Source organism: Microtus oregoni, unplaced genomic scaffold (assembly GCF_018167655.1).
Source record: "Microtus oregoni isolate MIOR12 unplaced genomic scaffold, Mior012 000060F_ref0000265, whole genome shotgun sequence".
In the NCBI taxonomy this organism is placed as follows: Eukaryota; Metazoa; Chordata; class Mammalia; order Rodentia; family Cricetidae; genus Microtus; species Microtus oregoni.
In genome coordinates this window covers 7,969,122-7,993,277 of record NW_024543870.1, presented here as the reverse complement: position 1 = coordinate 7,993,277, position 24,156 = coordinate 7,969,122, and the positions used below count along the sequence as shown (strand labels likewise).

The following is a 24,156-nucleotide window of genomic DNA, read 5'->3' as shown; positions in this document are numbered from 1 at the left end:
ACAAGCCCTGGTCACTTTCTGCCAGAGAGACCATTGTCTGCAGGTGAAGAAACAGGAACTTACATAGTTGGTCATTTCATGGAGTTTCTGCGCACGAGAATGAACACAGTATAGAAATGGCTGCTTTCTCCCATGATGGATGTGTACGCTAGCCAAATTCGAGAGGGCCTTGCAAAAGAGCATAGTTCTAAGTCAGCACTTGGGAAGATCATGCTGGCCCAGTGTGGCTGAAGCATTGGTAGAGGCTGAGAAAGAAGAGAATCCCTGCAGCAGACCAGGCGCGCTGATGAGAGCCTGAGCTCGGCTGAGATGGCAGTGCAGCTGATAGGGAGGACACCCTTTGATAGCGAGTTATAGGATGGCAGTGAGTGGAAAGTCTGTCTGAATCTTACTCAGGTGTCCTAATTTTATTTTTATTTTGGAATTTCCTCTGGTTTTTAATCTTGGCTTTTTGTTAAAATTATTTTTCTGTAATTTCTTTGGTCTTTTTACTTTAACATAGATTTTCTTTCCTTTTATTTTGTTTGTTTTATTTTGCTTCACCTTATGAACTCAAAGGTTCCTAAAACTACTGTACATTAATGAACAGTAGGAAAAAGGACCAATAAAATTTTCTCTAAAGCGCTGGTTTTTCTGGCTCTTATTTTTTTTAGCCACTAGGTGGCGCTCAGACTTTTTTTTTTTTTTTTTTTTAAGATGGACATTAAAGTGGACCAGAATTGGGAGCCTAGGCAGTTTGGATGCTCACCTTACTAGACCTGAATGGAGGTGGGTGGTCCTTGGACTTCCCACAGGTCAGGGAACCCTGATTGCTCTTCGAGCTGATGAGGGAGGGGGACTTGATCGGGAGAGAGGGAGGGAAATGGGAGGCGGTGGCGGGGAGGAGGCAGAAATCTTTAATAAATAAATTAATTTAAAAAAAAGACAGTATGACAAACATCCTCACATGAAAAAATAAATAAATAAATAAATTTCCCAGAGCATTGTTGCCTTGTAATTTTATTTACAGATGAGTTTTAGCCTATCATTGCTTTTTACTATTTATTCACAATAGCATATAATTTTATAATAAACTCAAACTTCCTAGTTTCTTGTAATTTTTAAGACTATTGTAGCACTTTGGATACTTACTAAGAAATTTTACAGGTTTTTGTTATATTTCTAAAATGTTTAATCCACTTAATCTGTATTGGCATGTTTTATCTAAATTAGCACCAATACTGAAATTTCTTAGCATTTCTTTTGGGATTGTAGTAAGATTAGTAACATTAGCAAGAATAATAATATTAAAGTTGCTATGCCTACCAATAGTTCATCTTTTTAAGTTACTTTAGCTGTGAAGGTAGAGAAACTAATAATTGTTGAAGAGAAAGGGCAAATATAACTGACTGCCCTTTGGTATCTCATAAGAAGCAGAGCCAGTGTTCAAACTTAGGTCTTAACAGGAAAGGCAGCTCTGTGCTTTCTTCAGGGTACATTCACCGTGCTTTTAACATTTGCTAAGGTGTAAATGTAAAAGTAAGGTTACAAACCTGTTAATGAAGTTTGTTGTTAATGATTTTAGTTTTTATATTATATTGATGTATAAAGAACAAAATTTAGCATCTTGGTTTTTAAATTTATAGTTTAGTGACATTTACAGTGCTGTGTAGTCTTAGTGTTTTCAGACTGTATTTATACACTGCTTATGAGCTAAGCATCTATTGTTGTTTAATTTTTTTTAATTCTTAAAAAGACTTATTCATGCCGGGCGATGGTGGCGCACGCCTTTAATCCCAGCACTCGGAGGCAGAGGCAGGCGGATCTCTGTGAGTTCGAGACCAGCCTGGTCTACAGAGCTAGTTCCAGGACAGGCTCCAAAACCACAGAGAAACCCTGTCTCAAAAAACCAAAAAAAAAAAAAAAAAAAAGACTTATTCATTTATATTTTATGTGTAAGGGTCTTTTGCCTTCCTGTAGGTCAGTGTGCTGTGTGCATACCGTGGCGGCTAGGAGAGGGCATGAATTGCCCTGAACCTGAGTGGCAGATAATTGAAAGTCACTGCGTGGTGCTAGGAATCAGATCAGATCCTGGAAAAGCAGCCGGAGCTCCTGACCACTGAGCTGTCCTCAGCCCCACCTGTGCTTTTGTTGTTGACTTTAGAGTCAGGGTTTTAAACCTTAGTTCTTTACGTCTATTAAAAATGTTTTTATTTGTTTCAATTTTGATGGAGTGCATATTCCTGTGACCAAGAGCAGTCCCAGCATCTGGTGGATCCCCCACAGGTCTCTGACCGCCCTGCTGCTGCAGGTTCACCTTCTGGAGCTGCTCTCATGCATGTGGGATCCCACTTCATCGTTGATTTTATGTCTTTCATTAGCATAGTGGGTTTGAGATTTATTTTATAGTTCAGATCGGCATTTCATTCCTTTTTTTTCCTGAGCAACAGTTCTGTAGTGAGGATGTGCCGTATTCACTTGCTGATGGGGCTGTGGGTTGTCTAACTAGATGACTTCATGTTGTTTTCTAGAATCTCTCTGTCTGCCCTGAAGACGAGTCAATCATCATGTCGTCTTTTGTTAACACTATGACTTCCCTAAGTGTGAAACAAGGTAAGTTAGGGCATGTTGTCTTTCAGTTAGAGATTCAAATTAAATTTTATACAGTCTTCTCCTTTATGTTTGGATATATTTGATCTGTTACCTTTGTCTTAATTTAGTTCTGTCAGAGTGTAGATTTCCAAACTGGATTTCAGGTGGTGTTCATAAAAGTTTAAGAATTATTTTGTGATGTTTGTGTCTTAGGAGCAAAGGACGCATCTCTGACCGTGGGTGAAATGGAGTAGTGAATATTGTGACGTGTCTGTGTGGCTCTGGCTCACCTGGGTCAGCAGTGTGCTAGTGTCAGGGATAGCAAGTTTATCTGGGAACATTTCGTCCTGGCACTGGGGAGGCAGAGGCACACAAGCGAGACCCTGACCAGGAAGCCAAGTAATAGTAATAGTTTAAAGTCTGTACCAGTGACTTTATGTGTGTTGTTCCATTTAATCCACAACATTAAAAAAAATTAGTTACTACTTTTATTTGTCATATTTGGAAACTCTGAGTTCCCTAAAGTGTTATGAGTTAACCTCTCAATTATTTATAAGTAAGACTAGTAATTAGAGGTTAGGTATGCCAATCTCAAAAATTAGGGTTGCACCTACACCTGCTGACCATTGTTTTGAACTTTCTGTTCCGATAGTTTGATGTGTTTTAGTTTGTGTTCTTTATAAAAAGATGTCAAGAACCCTGCAAAGATGAGATCGATAGCTGAATTTTAGTTCCGTCAAGCTTTCTGCTGCGTATATAGCAAGGAGCCTGCTACAGTGTTGTGTAGTGGTGCTTGGTTTGTGTGGCGTTACCTCGTGGAGCTTGTGCTGACACTGTGCTCTCTTAGGCTTGCGTTGTAACCACATGAAGACTCAGCTCTTCCACAGAAGCCTGCATCTCTTGGCTTGGAGAAGGGTTGCAGTCTTAGTGCCTGAGTTAAAATATATTGGTTTCATTTGTTTACTTAGAAAATTCACTTAACATAAAATATTCTGTTTTTCAGTGCATCGTTCCGTCATGCCACTCATTGTCTAAGCATTAATCTAGAGCTTCTCCATGCTGGAAATTGGAGCTTTCTCTGTTGCTTAAACTCCACGCTCTGCTCCTACCATCCGTGGGAACACTGCTCTACTGAGCATTTTTGTAAATTTGCTCTACAACAGTACCAAGTGGAACCGTGCAGTTGTACCTTTGTGGCTGGCTGCGTTTTTGTTGTTTTGAGACTGGATTTAGTATATTACTTTAGGCGTCTTCCAACTCTTGAGCTTCTTCTGCCTCAGCCTCCCAAGTAGCTGGGATTTCAGGAGCAAGCCACTGAATTTGTTTCTAACTCACTGAACATGCAATCAGTGTTCAGCCATAAGTCGAATTTTCTTCCTATATAAGACTAATATTCTTTCGTGAGTTCTATGATGTTTTATTAACTTACTCATTTTTAGCAAACACTAAAGCTGTTTTCAGTTTGAAGTATTTTGAATTACCCAAGTATGATTGTGGATGTACAAATACCACTTCGAGACTCTCTTTTTCTTTTAATAATATACCCAGAAATTGAATTGTCTTAGCTCTTTGTTTGTTTGTTTGTTTTGGTTATATTGGTTTTGAGACAGGATCTCATTAGGTAGCTCTGACTGTCCTGGAACTGTGTAGACCAGGATGTCCTAGAACTCATAGACATCTATCTACCTGCCTGTGCCTCCTAGGTGATAGGGTTAAGTCCTGCACCACTAGCCCATTTTGTGCCTTAGTTCTTAAAGTATAAACTATAATTAGTGATTTGTAAAATGATTAATTTCTTTTATCTCCCTTTTTTCCTTTATTACAGTTGAAGATGGGGAAGTATTTGATTTCAGAGGGATGAGATTAGATTGGTTTAGGTTACAGGTAAGAATAACTTGATTTTTATTGTTCTGTTTTGTTTGAATATAGTATAGTTTTATAACTTTTGAATTAACTTATTGAAAAAAGTGTCTTTTCTGTGATAAACCACAAAAATTGAATATTTTGTACATTTTTAAACATGTATAAATATGTTTCTAACAAGCCAATGTAGAGGTTTTTAATAAAATAGGTTATGATTGTATGATATGCATAAATTTATAGCCCTAGTTCTCTTGATTATCCTGATTCATATGTTTAAATTTAATATGAAAGAAGAAAGTTTCTTTTGACAAAGCACATTTATAGTGTAGCTATAAACTTTTTTAAAAAGTTGATAAAAATTTGGATGTGAATGCTTTACAGTGCTTAGCATAAATAGCACTTCCATTATAATACCAGAGCAGCTGCAGACAATACACAGTGTTAATGTATTTCAATAAATATTTATAAAGATAGGAACTGGTCTGCCATCACCTGATCCATTGCCCCAAACTTTTACTTCTAAACTTCAGAACTACATAGTTTTGGATTTCAGTAGGGTCACTTTATATATAATTTTTGAGTATTTTTTTTTAATCAATCCTATTGTGCAGTAGAAGGCTGCTTGTTTGTTCCCAGCTGCTCAGCCCTGAAATAATCACACAGAAACCATATTATTTGCAGTACTGTTTTGCCAATAGCTTAAGCTATTTATTGCTAACTCATCTTAAATTAACCCATCTCCATTAATCTGTGTATTGCCACAAGAGACTGTGGCTTATCCGGTAAAGTTCTGTCTCTGGCGGGGCTCCATGGCTTCTCCTTGACTCTGTCTTCTTTCTCTCAGCATTCAGTTTAGTTTTCCTGGCCTACCTCTACTCTTCTAAGCCACTTGCTGAAACAGATTCTTTATTCATTAACCAGTAAAAGCAACATAACAGAAGGACCTCCCACACCACTATTGTCTTTGTGTACTGTAAATTAGCAGTAATTTGCTGTCTTTATTGTTAGTAGTTACAGAAAGAAGAGGGAGTTACCCTGTTTAAGAGTTTTATAATCTAACTATGGAGAGAAGGCATACAAAATATAAAAAAAATAAAACATTTGAAAATGTAAAAGACTGGGGTTGGAGAGGTGACTTAGCAGTTAGGAGCACTGGCTCTTTCAGAGGACCAGGGTTTGATTTCCAGTTCCCACATGGCTCACTGCTATCTGTAACTTTGGCTCCAGGCAATTCGATTCCCTCCTCTGGCCTCTGGGCACTAGGCATTACACACAGTAAATAGACATACATCAGGACGAAATATCCATACACATTAAATAGATGAATAAATTAATTTTTTTAAAGGATTGAATGAAAAGATACCACAGATATAAGTGTTAGCTAGCTAATATCAGCATTGGGAGGGAGAAAGCTCAACTGGTAGTAATAATGTTTACACAGAGTTAGAAATTAAACATGAATTTAAATATGAAGGTAGCTTGTTCAGGAAAAGGACAAAACGGAATTAAGTAAAAATAAACGGTTGAGTATGAAGTTTTCCCGTGAGGCGGAACTATGGACGACAGTCATCTGTCATCACAGTTGATTCCACATGTGGAAGAAGGGAAGGGGTTAGATAACAAGCATGTCTGGGAGCGGTGAGGGCTCCTCAGACCCTAACAGTTCTTAGAGTGGAGCAGAGCCAGCAGGGTTAGCCTTTGTCCTCACTGGCCTCTGATCCAGTTTTGATTCTGAGATTGTTATTTTTTTAATAAATCATTTTCATGGTTCACTTTTTCCTACTCTTGAGACCTTTTTATCTATGCATTATTAGTCATTTTCCTCTTAACAGTGGTCACATTCCCTAATCACTTCAGTCCCTTAGGCTAGAGGGACTAGGAGTCCTGAGGAGCCTTTAGTTCATTCCAGATGTCATCTTCCTGTCTTTCTTCACATTTATTTGGATCGTTTGTTTCTTAAAAACGGTGTAGAAACGCACTTCTCCTTCCACCGTTGTAGTTTCAGAAGTGAGTTTCCAGCCATTTCACTTGGCACTGTTTCTCCAGAATGTGTTTTCATGGTGCTATTTCAATTCTGAGCTTTTTTTTTTCTTTTTTCTTTTTTTTTTAAATTTATTTATTTATTAAGGATTTCTGCCTCCTCCCCGCCACCGCCTCCCATTTCCCTCCCCCTCCCCCATCAAGTCCCTCTCCCTCATCAGCTCGAAGAGCAATCAGGGTTCCCTGACCTGTGAGAAGTCCAAGGACCGCCCACCTCCATCCAGGTTTAATTCTGAGCTTTTTAAGTAGGCATCACATAATGGAAATCTTTATTAAAGTTGTGGCCACAACTGACTCCTCTTTAAAACAGATTAAAGCAAATAAATACAATTGGGCTTTTTTGATATATATTTACATCAGTAAATTGACATGTTTCTTACTCTCTCCCCTTTCCTAACAAACAAAAACTAAAACATAAAGAACTGCATTTTCTGACTTGTTGCTATTAAGGAATGGTAGTATTGTCTAGCTGAAGGTCTCTTGCCATTGTGAGATTAGAGATTTGATTTTTTATCTTGCTTATAAAACATAATTTAGTTTTCTGTCATTCCTTGGTTAACAGGCCATGAAGCTCCAAGAGACCAAGTGCTTGATGTTTTCGGCATGTGTGTCAGCTGTGTGATCATTGTCTTGTGCTGTAGGAATAGGTTAGGGCCTTGCAGATGAACGCCTCCTGTGCAGCAGCTCTGTTCTCAACAGCATACGTGCTTGCTCACTGTTGCCATGAAAATGTTGCCTCATCTTCCAAGTTTGATTGCTATACATACAACTTCAATAAGTAGTCTTGGGAATAAGTAGTTTGGGTCTTGAGTCTTTTCATATTTAACAAAATGCAGGCATACATAAGAGTCATGAAGAAGTGCCCCCTAACGGCCAGAAGTGTCAGCATCTGGAATTCTGTTGCCCATCACGGTTAGCCATTTCCCACAGTGAATTATCTGAGTGACTATCACAGCTGTCAGACACGTTGTCAGCATGTCCTTCTAATAGACTTCTGCCCTTTTTTGCTGTCTATCTACACCCACTTTTCCTACTTCCATGTGCAGCCAACTTTGTTAAATAAGAATGGCCATTACATAGAGCCCTCAGCGGTTCACCCAAGGGTTTGAACCCTTTAGTATGATATATAATCTGGTTGAATCTTTCTTCACCACTCCTTTTGTTTGCATCCAAACTCGGGTCACTGTGACCTATATTTATCTGTAAGCACCCCTCTTGGTACTCTCCGTTATTCACAGACAGGATTCTAATAATGGATTTGCTATTCAAGTCATGGAACTTCTTTCTCCACAACCCGCTTGAGAGTGTTGGTTAAGTCTTACCTTTCTTTGTCCATTCATTTTAATAGTTTACTTAACTTGCATAAGTTTATAGAAGCCATCAGATTAGTTTATTATATTGTCCAGTGTTTTGTGTGTGTGTGTGTGTGTGTGTGTGTAAATGGTGCAGGTAGGGCACAAATGGAGTTGGAAGAAAACCCTTGGGAGTCACTTTTTTTCTTCTACCATGTGGGCCTAAGGGATTGAACTAGATCATTTGGCTCAGCCACAAACAGGCCTACCTGCCGAGCCAATGCACGAGATCCCACTATGAAGAATTGTAGAAAACAGTGTTACTGGTACAGTTTTAATGTTTTTCAATAATGGACTTTCCCCCCACTTTATAATGACAAGATTTGAGTCATTATTGTCTTTCTAAACTATTGTTGTTTGTTGTTGAACTGCTACAGGCATACACTAGTGTCTCCAAAGCATCACTTAGCCTTGCAGATCACCGAGAACTTGGAAAGATGATGAATACAATAATATTTCATACAAAAATGGTAGATTCCTTGGTGGAAATGTTGGTAGAAACATCTGATCTCTCCATATTTTGGTATGTTGTAATTTTCTTTAAATCTGAACTGGAAATGTTTTTTATCTGAAGCTGCTTGATTGGTTTTTGTTAGTACAGTTCTTAAGATAGTTCAGTAAGGGAACAATAGACTTTTGAACTTTCTAACAAGCTGGGGCCTGGAGACTCACACCTTTAATCCTAGCACTTAGGAAGCAGAAGTAGACAGATCTCTGAGTTCAAGGCCAGCCTGGTCTACAGAGTGAGTTCTAGAACAGCCAGATCTACACAGAGTTTGCCAAATTGAGGTTTTTAGGTCTGTTTTTAGTTACTCCTAAGAGAAACTCTTCATGGAGTGAAGTGTCTTTCTCGCATTCTGTTTGAAGATGTGAATCTCACATTAAGGGCTCTTTTAAATATTTAATCTGAGTGTAAAAAAGTCATGGATAAATCAAGGAGAGCAGATATTGGAAGTTAATGCCTGGTAACCTCCTGCCTCTAGTTTTAGACAGTTGAGTCACAGGAGTGTGCTGACGGCTGCCTCTCCTATTACACTTAGTGCTAGCATGTACTTCTCTCATTTCCCTCTCCAGAAAACCTATTTCCTAAGGGAATCTATGTTATTGTCTCCTTTCTGTCTAAAATACTAAGTGTTTAAGAAGTGGTGAGTGAAGGAGTGAACTAGGCTGTGGTCAGACTCTGCTTCCTGGTGACTTGGAACCCCATAATGTGTCTCCTAAAGTGTGGAGATATCTGCACGGATGGTAGCGGTGTCCAGGTGCAGCACAGAGGTGATTATCAAAGGCTTTTGATTTTAGCAGTTTGTTAGGATAGCCTTTATCACCAGAACTGAAGGCCTGCTTCTCAGGAACACACTTGCCGGGTTTAGTGCCCTCTCCTCTGTGTTAAATTTATGAGAATTTTAAGATTATTTGGATCTATTACTGTCTGATCCAAAGCCTATCATAGAAAGAGGATGAAACATTTTTGTTTGGGTTACTTTTTTTAGCTCTAGAAAGGTTTTTTTTTTTTTAATTTATTTATTTATTAAGGATTTCTGCCTCGTCCCCACAACCGCTTCCCATTTCCCTCCCCCTCCCCCGATCAAGTCCCCCCCCCTCATCTGCTCGAAGAGCAATCAGGGTTCCCTGACCTGTGGGAAGCCCAAGGACTGCCCACCTCTATCCAGGTCTCGTAAGGTGAGCATTCAAACTGCCTAGGCTCCCACAAAGCCAGTACGTGCAGTAGGATCAAAAACCCACTGCAATTGTTCTGTTTTAACTGTAAAAGAATATAGTTAGAAACTTCTTCCTCCATTTTTAGAGATAAAAGCACTTTGTATAATATTTGTTTTGTAATTTTCAGTCATATTTTATCCACATTTTAAAGTTGATGGCATATGATTATTTAGTACCAATATTTTTCTCATTGATATTTAAAATAATAGTGTCCTTATAATTCCTTAGCTATGATAAAATTTGAAGATAAGAATTTTTAATGCATGTATTCATACTCTGTAGATATTGCAAGTTACGTGTTTTAAGTTTTTGTTTAAAATGTTTTGATGTTATTGAAAGAGTATTACTTTGAATGAACTATCGATATGTAAAAAGTACTTTGGGGAGACATTTTTAAAGGAATAAATGTGATCGGTTGGTAGCCTTTATTCACTTGAGTTTAAATTAACCAGCCATTGGCACTGTGTCATTTTTTGTTTGCATGTAAGCTGTGGTGTTGCTGGTTTGATGCCTTTGCTGTCTCTCCTAACAGTTTTTACAGCCGTGCTTTTGAGAAGATGTTTCAGCAGTGCTTGGAGTTGCCCTCCCAGTCAAGATACTCCATAGCCTTCCCTCTCCTCTGCACTCACTTCATGAGCTGCACACACGAGCTGTGTCCCGAAGAGGTAACTTCAGTGCAGTGCTGTGCTTTCTACAGCAAAGCTGGATCAGATGGGTAGCCAGCCAGATGTTTAATAAGACCCAGTTACTTAAGTTTTATTCTCACCTAAACCTCTTTATGTAGATCGGGAAAATACTTGAATAAATGCGTGATAAAACACCGATCAGTAAGATGCATGATAGAGGTATGGCAACTAAGAATGTACGTGGGTGAATAGGCATGCATGTATATCAGTCTTTTGCCCTTTAAAATAACTGATACGGCAGGTGTAAAGTTACTGTTTATAGATTCAGTAAATTGACTATTGGATTTAATATTTAAATTTATGTACTTTTCATCTTAACACTGAAAGGACTTGAAAATTGAATTTATGGATTACTGACTCATTAGCGTCATAGATTTGTTAGGTAGAACCCAGGTTTGTACACTTTGAGGGAGATATAAACACACAGCTCCTGAGGAGAGCTAATCAATTATTTTGGAAACCCTAAGTATCTGTTAAAAATATACTGGGTATTAAAAGGAAAGGCTTAGCTTGGAAAAATAAGTTTCAGTCATCTGTTCGGCTGCATGGTGATGTAGTTAATGAAACAGAGTGGGGTGTGGGGTGATCCCAGCACTCAGGAGGCTGTGGCAGGAGGATGACACATTCAAGGCTAACCTGAGCTACCTAGAGAGACCGTCTCAGAAAAGAGTATTTATAATGAATATTTTAACTGGCTAAAAAGAATAGAATTTTAATGTTCTTACTACAGAAATCAAGTTGGTGAGTAATTGAATCTTTCTCCAGTATACACAAAGATGATGATGTCAGGATGCTGGGAGTCTGTAGTGTGGTGGAGTGCTTGCTAGGGGTCTGCAAGGCCCCGGGTTCATCCCCAGAAGAAAAGAAAGCTATACATAAATAAAACATCACATTTTATCTAATAGATGCACTTATATTTGACAGCCAGTAAGGAAATAAAATGAAAAGATCTTTTCTCTAGTCTTTAAAAGAATTACCATTTTGTAAGTGTGGCAAGACTATACATTGAAAGCGAGAAATGTATCTCTGTGTAACTTAGTGTTCACTCTCTTTTCTTAGAGTTGCAGGATGTGTTGAAAAGAAACTTGAGGTAGCATATCTAGCTTGTGAGTATTCCATGGGAAGAGCACTTTGAGAAAAGTTGAGGCCACAGAAAGCTTTTTGGGAACTGAAAGAAAGACTTGTGCGACATGTTAAGAGACTCAGCAGAGCCTGATGGCCAAGCCTGTACTCTCCACTGCTGAGGCCCCGGGGTGAGGGGATACATGCTTAAGGCCAGGATGGGCAACTTGATGAGAGCCTGTCTCAAAATAAAAAGGCAAGTGGAGGTTGGAGATGTAGTTGTTTTGTAGCGTGCTTACCCAGTTAAACTGTACCCGGTTCTGGGTTCAAGCCACAGTATCTCCCCTCCCCCCAAAATCCTGAGCTGCTCCACATACAAATTGACCAGTATTTAATATTGGCTACAGTCTCTTTTGTTTGGATTCATATTAAAGTTTTTAGGTCACTTAAAATAAAATTTAAGGTTGATAAATTCAGAAATGAATATTTTATGTGTTGAATACAATTATTTTGACAACATGCAGACTTTCTGTATGTTACATAAATATGGAAGACAAGGAAATTTTTTCTTAATTTCTCTTTGTAAAATATCTCATGTATAGTAGAGAATTTATGCCTTCATATATTGAACATTCTAGTTCTTTTGTTTGGTTGGTTTGTTTGTTTTGTTTTGTTATTTTTAGACAGAGTTTCCTTGGGTATCCCTGGCTGTTCTGGAACTCTTTCCCTAGAGCAGGCTATTTTAAATGTTTTTAGTTAGCAATTCGTTTTGTTTTGTTTAGTTTTTCAAGACAAGGTTTCTTTGTATAGCCCTGGCTGTCCTGGAACTCAAACTTTCTCTGTAGATTACCCTGGCTTTAAATTCACAAAGATCTACCTGCCTCTGCTGTGCTGGCATTAAAGGTATTTGCAACCACCACTCGGCTCTAATTATTTTAACAAAATCCCTCCAGCTACAATCTACCAAACTAAACAAATGCAGACTCCTGTAGAGATAAGTATGTTGTCTATTATATATATATAACACATACAGATATATACATACATATAGATAGATATATACACACATATACATGCAGATGTGTTAATTCTATTCTGAGATAAAATACACCATTTCCCACTACTGTGTTCAAAGAATGCATGTTTCCTTCTCCATCCTCAGGAAGTAGGAAGAGAAGAGATAATATCAGAAATTTTAAATGTCTCATTTATTTTCCCAACTAGGTTTCTAATACTTTTATTTATCTACTTGAGCTCTTGCTTATTTAAAACTTATTTATTATTAGAACTATTTCAGAATTCATGTATTAACTATAAATATTGAAGAATTACGTTTAGAAAACTAACTGCTCATGTATATTGTGTACTTTAGTTTTAGATACTGATACCTAGATTTAGAACTTGGTGAATTTGAATGATGAAATACATAGTTTATTATCTTTCTTTCTGAGACAGAGTCTCAGTCTTGTCATCCTTCTGCCTCAGTTTCTCCAGTGCTGGGATTACAAATGTGTGCTACCATGCCTGGTTTATACTTTATTTTTTTATTTTTTTATTTTTTTTTGATTTTTCGAGACAGGGTTTCTCTGTAGCTTTGGTGCCTGTCCTGGAACTAGCTCTTGTAGACCAGGCTGGCCTCTAACTCCCAGAGATCCGCCTGCCTCTGCCTCCCAAGTGCTGGGATTAAAGGCGTGCGCCACCACCGCCCGGCTAGTTTATACTTTATAAATAGTGATCTTTAATCATAATTTTGTTACATTGCTATAAAATACATTTTTTATGTGAACCGTGCAATCCCACAGAATCATAGTTTAATTCTGTAGTAAGAAAGCAGTGCATATCTGCTTTTCTGCCCCTCACAGTAGAATAGGACTTATTTCGAGTGTTTTGTTCTGGTGACTTTCTTGTGACACGTGTTGTTTCCATCCTCTGCCTACCAGCGCCACCATATTGGAGATCGCAGTCTTTCCCTGTGTAATATGTTCTTGGATGAAATGGCCAAGCAAGCTCGAAACCTCATCACTGATATTTGCACAGAACAGTGCACTCTTAGTGACCAGGTAATAATTTAAGTTTTTCCAACAGATAAGAATTTGTGAATGTAAGAAAGCAAGTCATTAGATTTTCATTTATTTTTCTTTTTATAATTCCGACTCTCAGCCCAGTTATTGCCTGTTCTTGTGAACTTCATTGATAGACCTTATTACAGATGTAAAGGCTGTCCATGTCTGTTCTTTTCTCAAGAGACATGTATTGTCTACTTGATTTAGTTTTTGTGATTTTTGTACTTGATTCCATTATTTTGTGACTGCAAAATGTTCTTTCAGTTCTCTTTTTTTTCTTTATTTAAAAAGAAAACAAATTACCTTTTTTTATTCTACTCAACCAACTCTCTCCCCTCCTCTCCACCTAACCCCCATCAACCCCCGATCCACTCCTCAGAGCTGGTAAGACACATTGCTTTGGGGAAGGTCTAAGACCCTTTATACTATATCTACATTTGTGGTGCTTTAGATTTTTCCCAACTGCTTCTACTTTGTGGTAAAACTGTAAAGGAAAGTAACAAAACACTTGACTGTTTCCCTTTATTTCCTAGGTGACTAGTAAATTATTTTATACTAAGTGGGTTTCTGGAATTTACCATGTTTGATAATTTTTTTTAATTCACTATATTTCTATACTGTAGCACAGATTGGCTCATCTTTGGCCAATGGTAATCTATAGAGTACCTGAGAGCCTTCTTGCTGGGATAGTACGTGTATCCCCACTTGCCTACTACATAAAAGGGCCAATCCCCAGTGAAAAACTAAACAATTAGTAAATTTAAAAATACCAACTTCATCTTGTATATATTTTTACTTAGTTTCTTTGAGTTTCTTTCAGTGGAACATATCAAGCCCCAATCCTAACATTAGAGTGCTTCCTGGTCTTATTTAAGCCTCATGAGACACAGTCATTCCTCATCGCGCTTGGAGTCCATAAAACAGCATTGCTGCCTTCCCTTGTTTTATGTCCGTAGTTCCATGGTAATAATGGTATATAATTACTTACAGAAATGTACAGTTCTTGTACATGTGTTCCTGGCACTGACCTTATGGTGACGATACAGTGACATCAAGTTTAGAAGCACTGCACGCTCTGCTCTGCCGATGTCGACTGTCAGTCACTGTTTCTTCTATGCGATCCTTCCATGCCCCAGTTCTACTGCACATACATCTCTTTGGTGCTTTTATGTAGCGCTTACTTCCTGCTAGAGTTCATTTTCTGTTTTCAACAATCTTTTGTTGGTTCTTTTGGGAAGGTTGTTTTGTTTTGCTTCTGGAGATTAATATAATTACAACATCCCTCCATTCTCTTTCCTCCCTCAAACTCTCTTTTTTTTTTTGGTTTTTCGAGACAGGGTTTCTCTGTGGCTTTGGAGCCTGTCCTGGAACTAGCTCTTGTAGACCAGGCTGGCCTCGAACTCACAGAGATCCGCCTGCCTCTGCCTCCCGAGTGCTGGGATTAAAGGCGTGCGCCACCATCGCCCGGCTCCTCAAACTCTCTTATATGCCTCTCCTTGCTTGCTTTTAAATTCATGGCCTCTTCTTTCTTTAATTGTTTTTTGCATGAAAACACATACATACACACTCACATATTCCTAACTATAATCTGCTCAGTCCATATGTTACCTGTATGCATGTTTTCAGAGCTGACCAACACCGGCACTGGACAACTAGTTGGTGTGTTCGCCCCAGGGAAGACGACTCCTCCCTCCTCCCAGCTTTGCTCAGTTTCCTGTAGTTCTTTGAAGACTTGTGGACTTTTTCCTGTTCACTTTGGCATGTTTATTGGTGTCCTCCTTGTTCAGCTCACATTTGGGCAGTCATGTTTATAAGACTTTTTGGCTGTGGCTTCTGATGTTACCGGAGATATAGTCTCAGAGCAAACTCCCTGATCCTCTGGCTCTTAAATCTTTCTGCCCCCTCTCTTGCAGTATACTCTGAGTGTTAGGTACAGGAGTGTTCTGTAGGTATATCCACTGGGACTGGGCTCCACAGCTCTGCATTTTGATTGGTTGTAGTTGTCTATAGTGGTCTTCATGTGTTGGAAAGAGAAATTTCCTTGATGAGGAATGAAGAGTACACCTGTCTGTGGGACAGATGTTTATGGGTCGTTGTTAGAGATTACTCTGGCTTAGGAAATTAGTGTTAGAGGTTCTCCTCCAGGATCCATGACTTACTAGCACTGAGTGGTTTCCAATACTAGATACAATATCCCTCGTGTTGAGTGGGTCTTAAGTCCAGTTATCGAGCTGTTGGTTCTCAGCAAGGCATGTATGCACCTTTGGGGCTATCTCTCCATGCCGCCTGGTGCTGTGGTTCATAGGTGCCGTAGGTGGGCAGGACTGTTGGTTGCCGCCCTCCTTTGGAAGCTTGAATAATGCCTTCTGGTGTAGTCTTTAGGGAGGTGACATTCAGGTTAGTGCCAGCTCAGGGGGTCTCAGGGGGTCTCTGGGTGGTTTCAGAAATGTATGGTGGCTTCAGCAATATACCTTCCACCTCTGGGTAACCAAAGGGCAATAGTAGGATTGTATGTTTTCAGAGTCTCTTGGATAGCCCTGGTTGTTGGTTTTTTAATTATCTCTCATTATTATCCTCTTTAAGATATTATATAATGTATTTTTAAATTTTATGTTTTGGGAGTCTGATATTCAACTATGAAACGTTTTTTGTTTGGTTTTGAATTTATTTTTCTTTAATTTTATATCCTGGGTTCGGTTTTTTTTCTTGTACTTTGATTATCTATAGAAGTAGCTTTTAGAAATTTTGTCTTTTTTTTATATCAGCTCTGTGTGGAATTAAAAGTATGTATTATTTCTTGCTTATTTTTTCATGCAGTTAGTTTTCTTGGATTTTCCACTCCCTTCCCTTTTTCTACCCTCTCCCATGGTTTCCATGCTCCCAATTTTCTCAGGAGATCTTGTCTTTTTCTATTTCCCATGTAGATCAAATCCATGTATGTCTCTCTTAGGGTCCTCATTGTTGTCTAGGTTCTCTGGGGCTGTGAATTGTATGCTGGTTTTTCTTTGCTTTAAGTCTGAAAGCCAGTTATGAGTGAATACATATGGTACTTGTCTTTCTGGGTCTGGATTATTTCACTCAATATGATGTTTTCTAGATCCATCCATTTTCCCGCAAAGATGTCATTGTTTTTTTCTGCTGTGTAGTACTCCATTGTGTAAACATACCACATTTTCCTTATCCATTCTCTGGTCGAGGGACATTTAGGTTGTTTCCAGGTTCTGGCTATGACAAACAGTTGGGGTCCTCTGACAGCTAAAACCACTACAAAAACTTGGTACTTCATACTTCATGCCCCACTTCATAGTATGCCCACCTGGTCCTCAACAGATTTTGTTTGTTTGTTTGTTTGTTTTTGTTTTTGTGGGTTTTCTGCACAGGGTTTGTGGGTTTCTCTGTAGCTTTGGAACCTGTTCTGGAACTAGCTCTTGTAGACCAGGCTGGCCTCAAACTCACAGAGATCCGCCTGCCTCTGCCTCTGCCTCCTGAGTACTGGGATTAAAGGCGTGCACTACCGCTGCCCAGCTAGATTGTTCTTTTTTTTACGGGCCATTCACATAGTTGTTGTATCCCTCTCCGTACTTGCCTTGTCTGTTTTTACTTATCTTTTGAGTAATAACTTGAATAAACCTTGATACTTGAATAGGTTTCTACTTTCTTCCATGCTCTGAGGCCGTGTGAGTTGGATACTCCCCACATTTCTGTCCTATTGCTTGTTTGTCCAGACTCGGCTAAGGTGTCCTGTGTTTGTTTATACACTCTGGGAAATTGGAGCAAAAGTTAATGTCATTCTTACCCCATTTCAGTTGCTGCCTAAGCATTGTGCCAAAACCATCAGTCAAGCAGTGAATAAGAAGTCAAAAAAACAGACTGGCAAGAAAGGGGAACCTGAAAGGGAAAAGCCAGGTGTTGAGAGCATGAGGAAGAACAGGCTGGTGGTGACCAAGTAAGCCTTCCTCTTTATTGTGTCTGTTCTGGTAAGGTCTTTCCCTGCAATATTAGAACAGAAGGAGACTATGGTAGGAATTAAATAGATTGTCTTTTCTGGCCCACACCAAAAAGATTATAAATTTGATAAGCTGCTAGTACTTTATTCTAAAATGTAGATTTTTTTTTTTCCCCTTTTCTTTTGTTTTTGTTTTTTTGAGACAGGGTTTCTCTGTGTAACAGCTCTGGCTGTGCTGGAACTCATTTTGTAGACCAGAGTGGCCACGAACTCACAGAGATCCACCTGCCTCCTAAGTGCTGGGATTAAAGGCATGTGCCTCCACTACCTGGCCTAAAATGGAGATTTTTGAAGATGCATAACTCTCGCCATTGTTGGGACATGAAACCCAGAATAAACCATTTCAGAAGGAAAGGGTTATTGTGGCTTATGCTTTGAGGGTATGGTCCATGCTGGTAGAGGAGGAACAGAGGCAGGAGCTGGAGGGCCTCCTCACATTGTTTCTGCAGCTAGGAAGCAGGGAGAGAAATGCTTGGTGCTCAGCTTGCTTTTGACTTTTTTTCTCCAGGGGCCCCAGCCCAAGGAAGGACACTGTTCCCAGTTAGCATAGGTCCTCCCACCCCTGTTTACCCAATCTAGAAGCTACTCACAGACACCTTCGTGGGTTTATTCTCTAGGTGACTCTTGATCTGTCATGATGACGGCCATTATTAAACTGACATATATAATAGATGGTATTTGTCTTGATGTACTAAACGCGAAAGGTCAAGAATCTGTCATGCTTTGAGGAGCAGTATAAACGATCTTAAATCTTAACTTAGGTCAGATAACTGAGACTTGTAGCATTTAGTGATATATTAGAATGTATTTGATACCATTATTTGAAACACTCTGGGAGATTTGTTAAGTTTTTGATTGTTGGGAAGGAAAGCATAAGTGAATGTTTTTTGTGAAAATGCTCTACTTGTACCTAAGATGAACACCATTGCCACTTTATAACACTGCTCCTTCTCAGAGGGAGCTAACAGCAGCACCGCCATGAGGAGGTTATTGATGCTGAGTGCAGAGTAAGCCTCTTCCTGTGGTCGCTCCATGTATTCATTATTAGCTGAATGTATAGAAACATGATTTAAAAAAACGCCTGATGAGTTAAACCTAGGTTTAAGAATAAATAGAGAAATCAAATTCTGCAGAATTCTCTATAAGTCTTGCTATTTTTATGAAACTGATTTGGAATTGTTTATGATGAAGTATCATTTTAATTATTATGTTTTGCTGTTTTTTAGCCTTGATAAGTTGCATACTGCACTTTCGGAGTTATGCTTCTCCATAAATTATGTTCCGAACATGGCGGTGTGGGAGCACACCTTCACGCCACGCGAGTACTTGACCTCTCACCTGGAGATACGCTTCACTAAGTAAGAGAGCACGGACTGCTGGCGCTGCCGTGTTCATTATCTGGTACCCATCTGACATAAGCGAGTCGAGCTGCAGTACAAATAGTAATGGACTGAGATTTCCTGGGCAGCAGGCTCCTGTCCCATACTAACCACTGACACTGCGAACATCAGTCAGTGTCGCCTGAGGTTTAGCTGTCCTACGCAAACAGTAGGTGATTTGCTCATCTGTCTTCAGGCTTATGGCTGGCGAGTGGCTCAGTAGGTACGGTGCTTGCTGCTGAGCAAGCAGACACAAGGCAGAAGAAAAGACTTTTCAGCATTGTGCGCTAACCGCCGCATGTGCAGCATGGCACGAATGAGCACACACAAACCTGTGTAAATAACTGACTAATGCAGAAAAAATCAGTCAGAGAAGTATTGTAGGGTTTCTATTGCTTTGAAGATACCATGACCAGGGCAACTCCTATAAAGGAAGACATTTCACTGGGATTGCTATTGTTTTTAGAGGTTTGGTTAAACATCATGGTGTGTGACATGGTGGCATTCAGGCAGATGTGGTGCTGGAGAAAGAGCTGAGTTCTAGACCTTATCCACAGGCGACAAGAGAGTGGTCTGTCTCTTTGGGCATGGCTTTAGCACATGTGAGACCTCAAAGCCCACTTCCACAGTGACATACTTCACCCTACAAGGCCACACCTACTCCAACAAGACCCAGCCTTCTTAATAATAGTGTCACTCCCTTATGAGCTTATGGGGCCAGTTACATTCAAGCTACCAAAAGAAGTATTTTTAAATTTGTGTTCCTTTTTAACCTTATCTATACAAGGGGGATAAAGTGAGTTGTAATGTGCTACTTCATTGTCATTCTGTTTTAACTATCATGCAGTTTGTTGAAAATCAACATTAAGTCAAGCAGACATTTATGGATAAGTGATCATTCGTGTTGTCAACCTTAGATGCAGCATGTGTGCTAAGTGCTTAATTAAACAGTTTCTGTAGTTGCATATTTACATATCTTTGTAGGTGTTTGGAAACTTTGTTCACACTAGACAGATCACCTCCAAACAGTAACTTTTTTTTTTTTTAGTTTATTTCTGTTTTAAACCTTAGTTTATTTTGTTTATGAAATGTTAGTGATGGTAACTACATAGTCATGTTATTAAATACTGGGATTGTAGTTCATTCCCATAAAATACAGAAAGCATCAAGCTGCAGTGTCCTGCAGATTAAGCTATCAACGGTTAAATAGCTCATCATTCTTGCTGTATTAATGCAGTTTTTAAAGTCCTTTTTATGTTTTACCATTATCATTAATTTACATTCTCAGAGTGTTTTTTAATCATTTGTATTCCTAGTCCATCATTTTTAGGTAATTAAGATAATGACAGTAGTAATTTCATGGCTTTATTTTATAAATCTTTCAAAATTAATTTTATTGCATATTTGATATTAGATGTTAGCAGATTGAGTAGATTGTTTTCATAAGTGAGAAACTCTTACCTCTTTTATTATCCCCAGATCAATTGTTGGAATGACTATGTATAATCAAGCTACACAGGAGATTGCAAAACCATCTGAGCTTCTAACAAGTGTAAGAGCGTATATGACTGTACTCCAGTCCATAGAGAACTATGTACAGATCGATATCACCAGAGTATTTAATAATGTTCTTCTTCAGCAAACACAACACTTAGACAGCCATGGAGAACCAACCATTACCAGTCTATATACAAATTGGTAAGGAACACATTTAGAAATTTTGAATGATTGAGAGTTTTGTTTTATAATAAACTCCTTAGGGAAAATAGTTTTATGATTAAGTGCTTGTATATGAATATATGTGTACTTCATGTGTGATTGGTGCCCTCAGAGGATAGGGAAGAGCATCTGAGCTTCTGTATATGAATATATGTGTACTTCATGTGTGACTGTGCCCTCAGAGGATAGGGAAGAGCATCTGAGCCCCTGTATATGAATATATGTGTACTTCATGTGTGACTGTGCCCTCAGAGGATAGGGAAGAGCATCTGAGCCCCTGAGTCTGGAGTCACAGCCGGTTATGAACTAGCACGGGATGCTGTGATGCAAACCGGGGCCTCTGTTCTTACCAGCTAGAGTTCTTAATGTCGGAGCCGTCTCTCTAGGGTCATGTTCTCATTTATTTTAACAGTTGACTTCAGACTTACATATGTATACTGTATGTATACAAATGTATACTGTAATGAATTTTTGAACAGATATTTTTTATTCAAAAATTTGTTTTGGGAAAAAAACGGGTGTTGAGAGCATGAGGAAGAACAGACTGGTGGTGACTAAGTAAGCCTTCCTCTTTATTGTATCTGTTCTGGTAAAGTCTTTCCCTGTGATAGTAGAGTGGAGACAATGGTAGGAATTAAATAGATTTTCTCTTCTAGCCCTTACCAAAAAAAATTATAAATTTGATTAGTTGTTGGTACTTTATTCTAAAATGTAGGGTTTTTTTCTGGTTATAAATTTACTTTTCTCTTTAGGTACTTGGAGACCTTACTAAGACAAGTCAGCAATGGCCATATAGCTTACTTTCCTGCAATGAAAGCATTTGTGAATTTACCCACAGAAAATGAATTAACATTCAATGCAGAGGAGTATTCTGACATATCAGGTGAATATTACATACTAATGAAGACAACCTGATTGTTTTACATGATAACTTGATCTGACTTGTTTGTTTTGGCTATTAATATTTAGTTTGTAAGATGAAGTTGTATGTCATATGCAGTATGTCATTGTTTCTTAATATATTTGCTCTGTCAAGAAACTGAAATTAATTCATTTCCTTTCAGAAATGAGATCATTATCAGAGCTCCTAGGCCCATATGGGATGAAGTTCCTGAGTGAGAGTCTAATGTGGCATATTTCATCACAAGTTGCTGAACTTAAGGTACACAGTCCTTAGGACCCCACCTTGCTGTCCTTGTTTGCAGTGTTGGGCTTTGATCCTCCAACCTCATGGAGTTGGCAAGTGCTCGACCGCTGAGGACATCTGCAGCCCTTTTCTCATTTTTCAGTTTGAAACAGGGTCTTAGTAAACTTCAGACATCCCTCACCAGCCTCCCAAATAGCTGGCAGAGTAAATGCAGGCTGCCAGGTTTGCCTTTAATTCACCCTTAGACAGTAACTCTTGTGAAGCATTGTAGGAATGTGAGAAAACGTTGAATTTTAAACTAACTTGACGTGAAAGTACCAACATGTAAATAAAATTAAAACACTTAAGAGGCTCTGAGTGGTATCTTGGCGTAATCATAGGCGAGAAAGCAAGAGGCCTAAAAGGTGAATTAAGTTGCAAAAGGGACTGAGTTCAGGTTTCTCAGTGTTCTTACTCATCCTTAGTTCTGGTGCAGAATGCTACGTGTATGTGGTTATGTTCTAATGTAGCATTTGAGTGTATTGCTTTCCACCTGTCCACAGATTTTTGCATGAACATTATTAAATTATTGGGCAGTTAGAGATTGAATGCAGGGCCTCTCACATGCTAGGCTAATGCTCTACCACTGTCACATACCTGGTGTTAGGGCAGGAACCTGGAGGGAGGAGCTGATGTGCAGTCCGTGGAGTAATGCTGCTTTCGTACTTCTTCTCCATGCCTTGCTCAGCCTGTTTTCTTATAGAACCCAGGGCCACAACCTGCAGTTGGCTGGGTCCTCCTCCATCTATCGCTAATTGAGAAATTTCCGTACAGCCTGATGTTATGGAGACATTTTCTGAATTGAGGTTCTCTCCTTTCAGATGACCCTAGCTTGTGTCAAGTTGACATTAAACTAGCCAGCACACTTAGCTCAGTGTGTTTTCTTTTCTCTTAAATCCTTTAAGCTGGGTAAAAAATGTCTTTAGGCTGTGTAGTGTTTAAATAAAGATATTAAAGGCAGCCACATTTTAAATGACCATTTTTATCATTTAAGAATGTATCAGTACTAAGATGAACTATATTGAATAAGTACATATATATGTATATGTATGTATGTAATATATATAATGGCTGTGGATCTTGAGAGAATTTGAATTTGGGTCATTAAAACTTTTGGAACTTACCAGAGTATAAAAGACATGTTTTAAAAGAGTGCTTTGCATCTAAGCATACGATGGCCCTTATTCTTGCTACTCACCTCTGCTGAATTTCCTGACCCCTTCTTGAATTGGAAAACATTAATCTTATGTAAATAATATTGAGATTCTTTTATTAAAACAAAATTGTATAGCACAGAACATCTGGACTTCATGAATTTTGTTTTTTTATTTTGCAGTTGTAACTCACAAGCAAGTTCTTAAGTCATTAACACAAAGCTCTGTGCCTGACTTGGTCTTACTCTTTCTTTTTAGAAACTTGTGGTGGAGAATGTTGATGTGCTAACACAAATGAGGACCAGCTTTGACAAGCCAGACCAGATGGCTGCACTCTTTAAAAGATTATCATGTGAGTAATTTGTGGTACTTTTAATAAACATTTGAAAGATATAATATACAATATTTCTAGCCAAAATTTGTAACATAATGCAAGCAGCAAATTATGCAAAGTGTTCATTAGCATATGAAGAGAACAAGAAAAAAATTGCAGTCAATGGGACTTTTCACTGTATATCTACTTCAGCTTTTTGTTGATTTTTGGTCTTGTATTTTGGGGGGAGGGCAGGGAGAAACAGAGTCTTAACCTAGGCTGGCTTTAACTCACAAAGGTCTGCCTGTTTCTGCTTTCTGAGTTGTTGGGATTTAAGGAGGTGAACCACTATACTGGCTTTACTTGAGTATGTGTTGATTATTAGTAAACATTGAACCTATTAAATTTAATACAGTAAATCTACATTAATTAGACTGAAGGGTAATTAACTTCAGAGTCTGGAACCTCCTAAAAGTCAGCTTCCCTGAAATGTCCAGACACTGAGCGAAGGCTCTTTAAATGCATGCTGAATCAAATTGCAGCTAGTTTTGGCATTTATTTCAGAAATACCAAAATATTTTGATTTTTAGAATTTTCTCCAAAGTCAAAAAAGAAGTTTATGTATTTGTTTTTCTTCTTTTCTCCCCTTCCTTATAATTTAGCTGTTGACAGTGTATTGAAAAGGATGACGATAATCGGTGTTATTTTATCCTTCCGCTCACTGGCACAAGAAGCACTGAGAGATGTAAGATATCATTTCCATATCATTTCTTCATTTTTCAAAGGTTAAAATTAGCAGCAATATTAAGAGTAAAATTGCGGTTTGCGTAGCGATGGTAAATAAAGTACATTTTGGTTTGGTATTGAAATTAGGTTGCTACACTATTTCAGCTATTTCTACATTAAAGTGTCCCTTTTGAGCTACTCATCTTAGCACTGAATGCATATCATTTCCCATTATTTTGGCCTCTTAGAAAGGTCCAGTGAAGTTGGTGAATACATTGTGCAAACTTGACTTTGCAGATGGTAACGTTTCCTAGATG

At 38.6% G+C, this 24,156-nt stretch overlaps 1 protein-coding gene across 4 annotated transcripts in view; it reads left to right on the top strand.

The window, feature by feature from the left end:
* The window catches only part of Nckap1 (NCK associated protein 1), a 75,009-nt gene that overhangs the window by 40,740 nt on the left and 10,113 nt on the right, over window positions 1-24,156 (top strand). For all 4 annotated transcript variants that reach the window (XM_041639872.1, XM_041639871.1, XM_041639870.1 and 1 more), the window contains 12 exons: window positions 2,511-2,592; window positions 4,397-4,455; window positions 8,204-8,349; window positions 10,078-10,210; window positions 13,234-13,353; window positions 17,163-17,302; window positions 18,589-18,720; window positions 20,221-20,439; window positions 21,213-21,343; window positions 21,525-21,622; window positions 23,059-23,152; window positions 23,776-23,858. In XM_041639872.1, coding sequence (XP_041495806.1) covers window positions 2,511-2,592; window positions 4,397-4,455; window positions 8,204-8,349; window positions 10,078-10,210; window positions 13,234-13,353; window positions 17,163-17,302; window positions 18,589-18,720; window positions 20,221-20,439; window positions 21,213-21,343; window positions 21,525-21,622; window positions 23,059-23,152; window positions 23,776-23,858 — 1,437 coding nt within the window. The remainder of the gene's footprint in view (window positions 1-2,510; window positions 2,593-4,396; window positions 4,456-8,203; window positions 8,350-10,077; window positions 10,211-13,233; window positions 13,354-17,162; window positions 17,303-18,588; window positions 18,721-20,220; window positions 20,440-21,212; window positions 21,344-21,524; window positions 21,623-23,058; window positions 23,153-23,775; window positions 23,859-24,156) is intronic.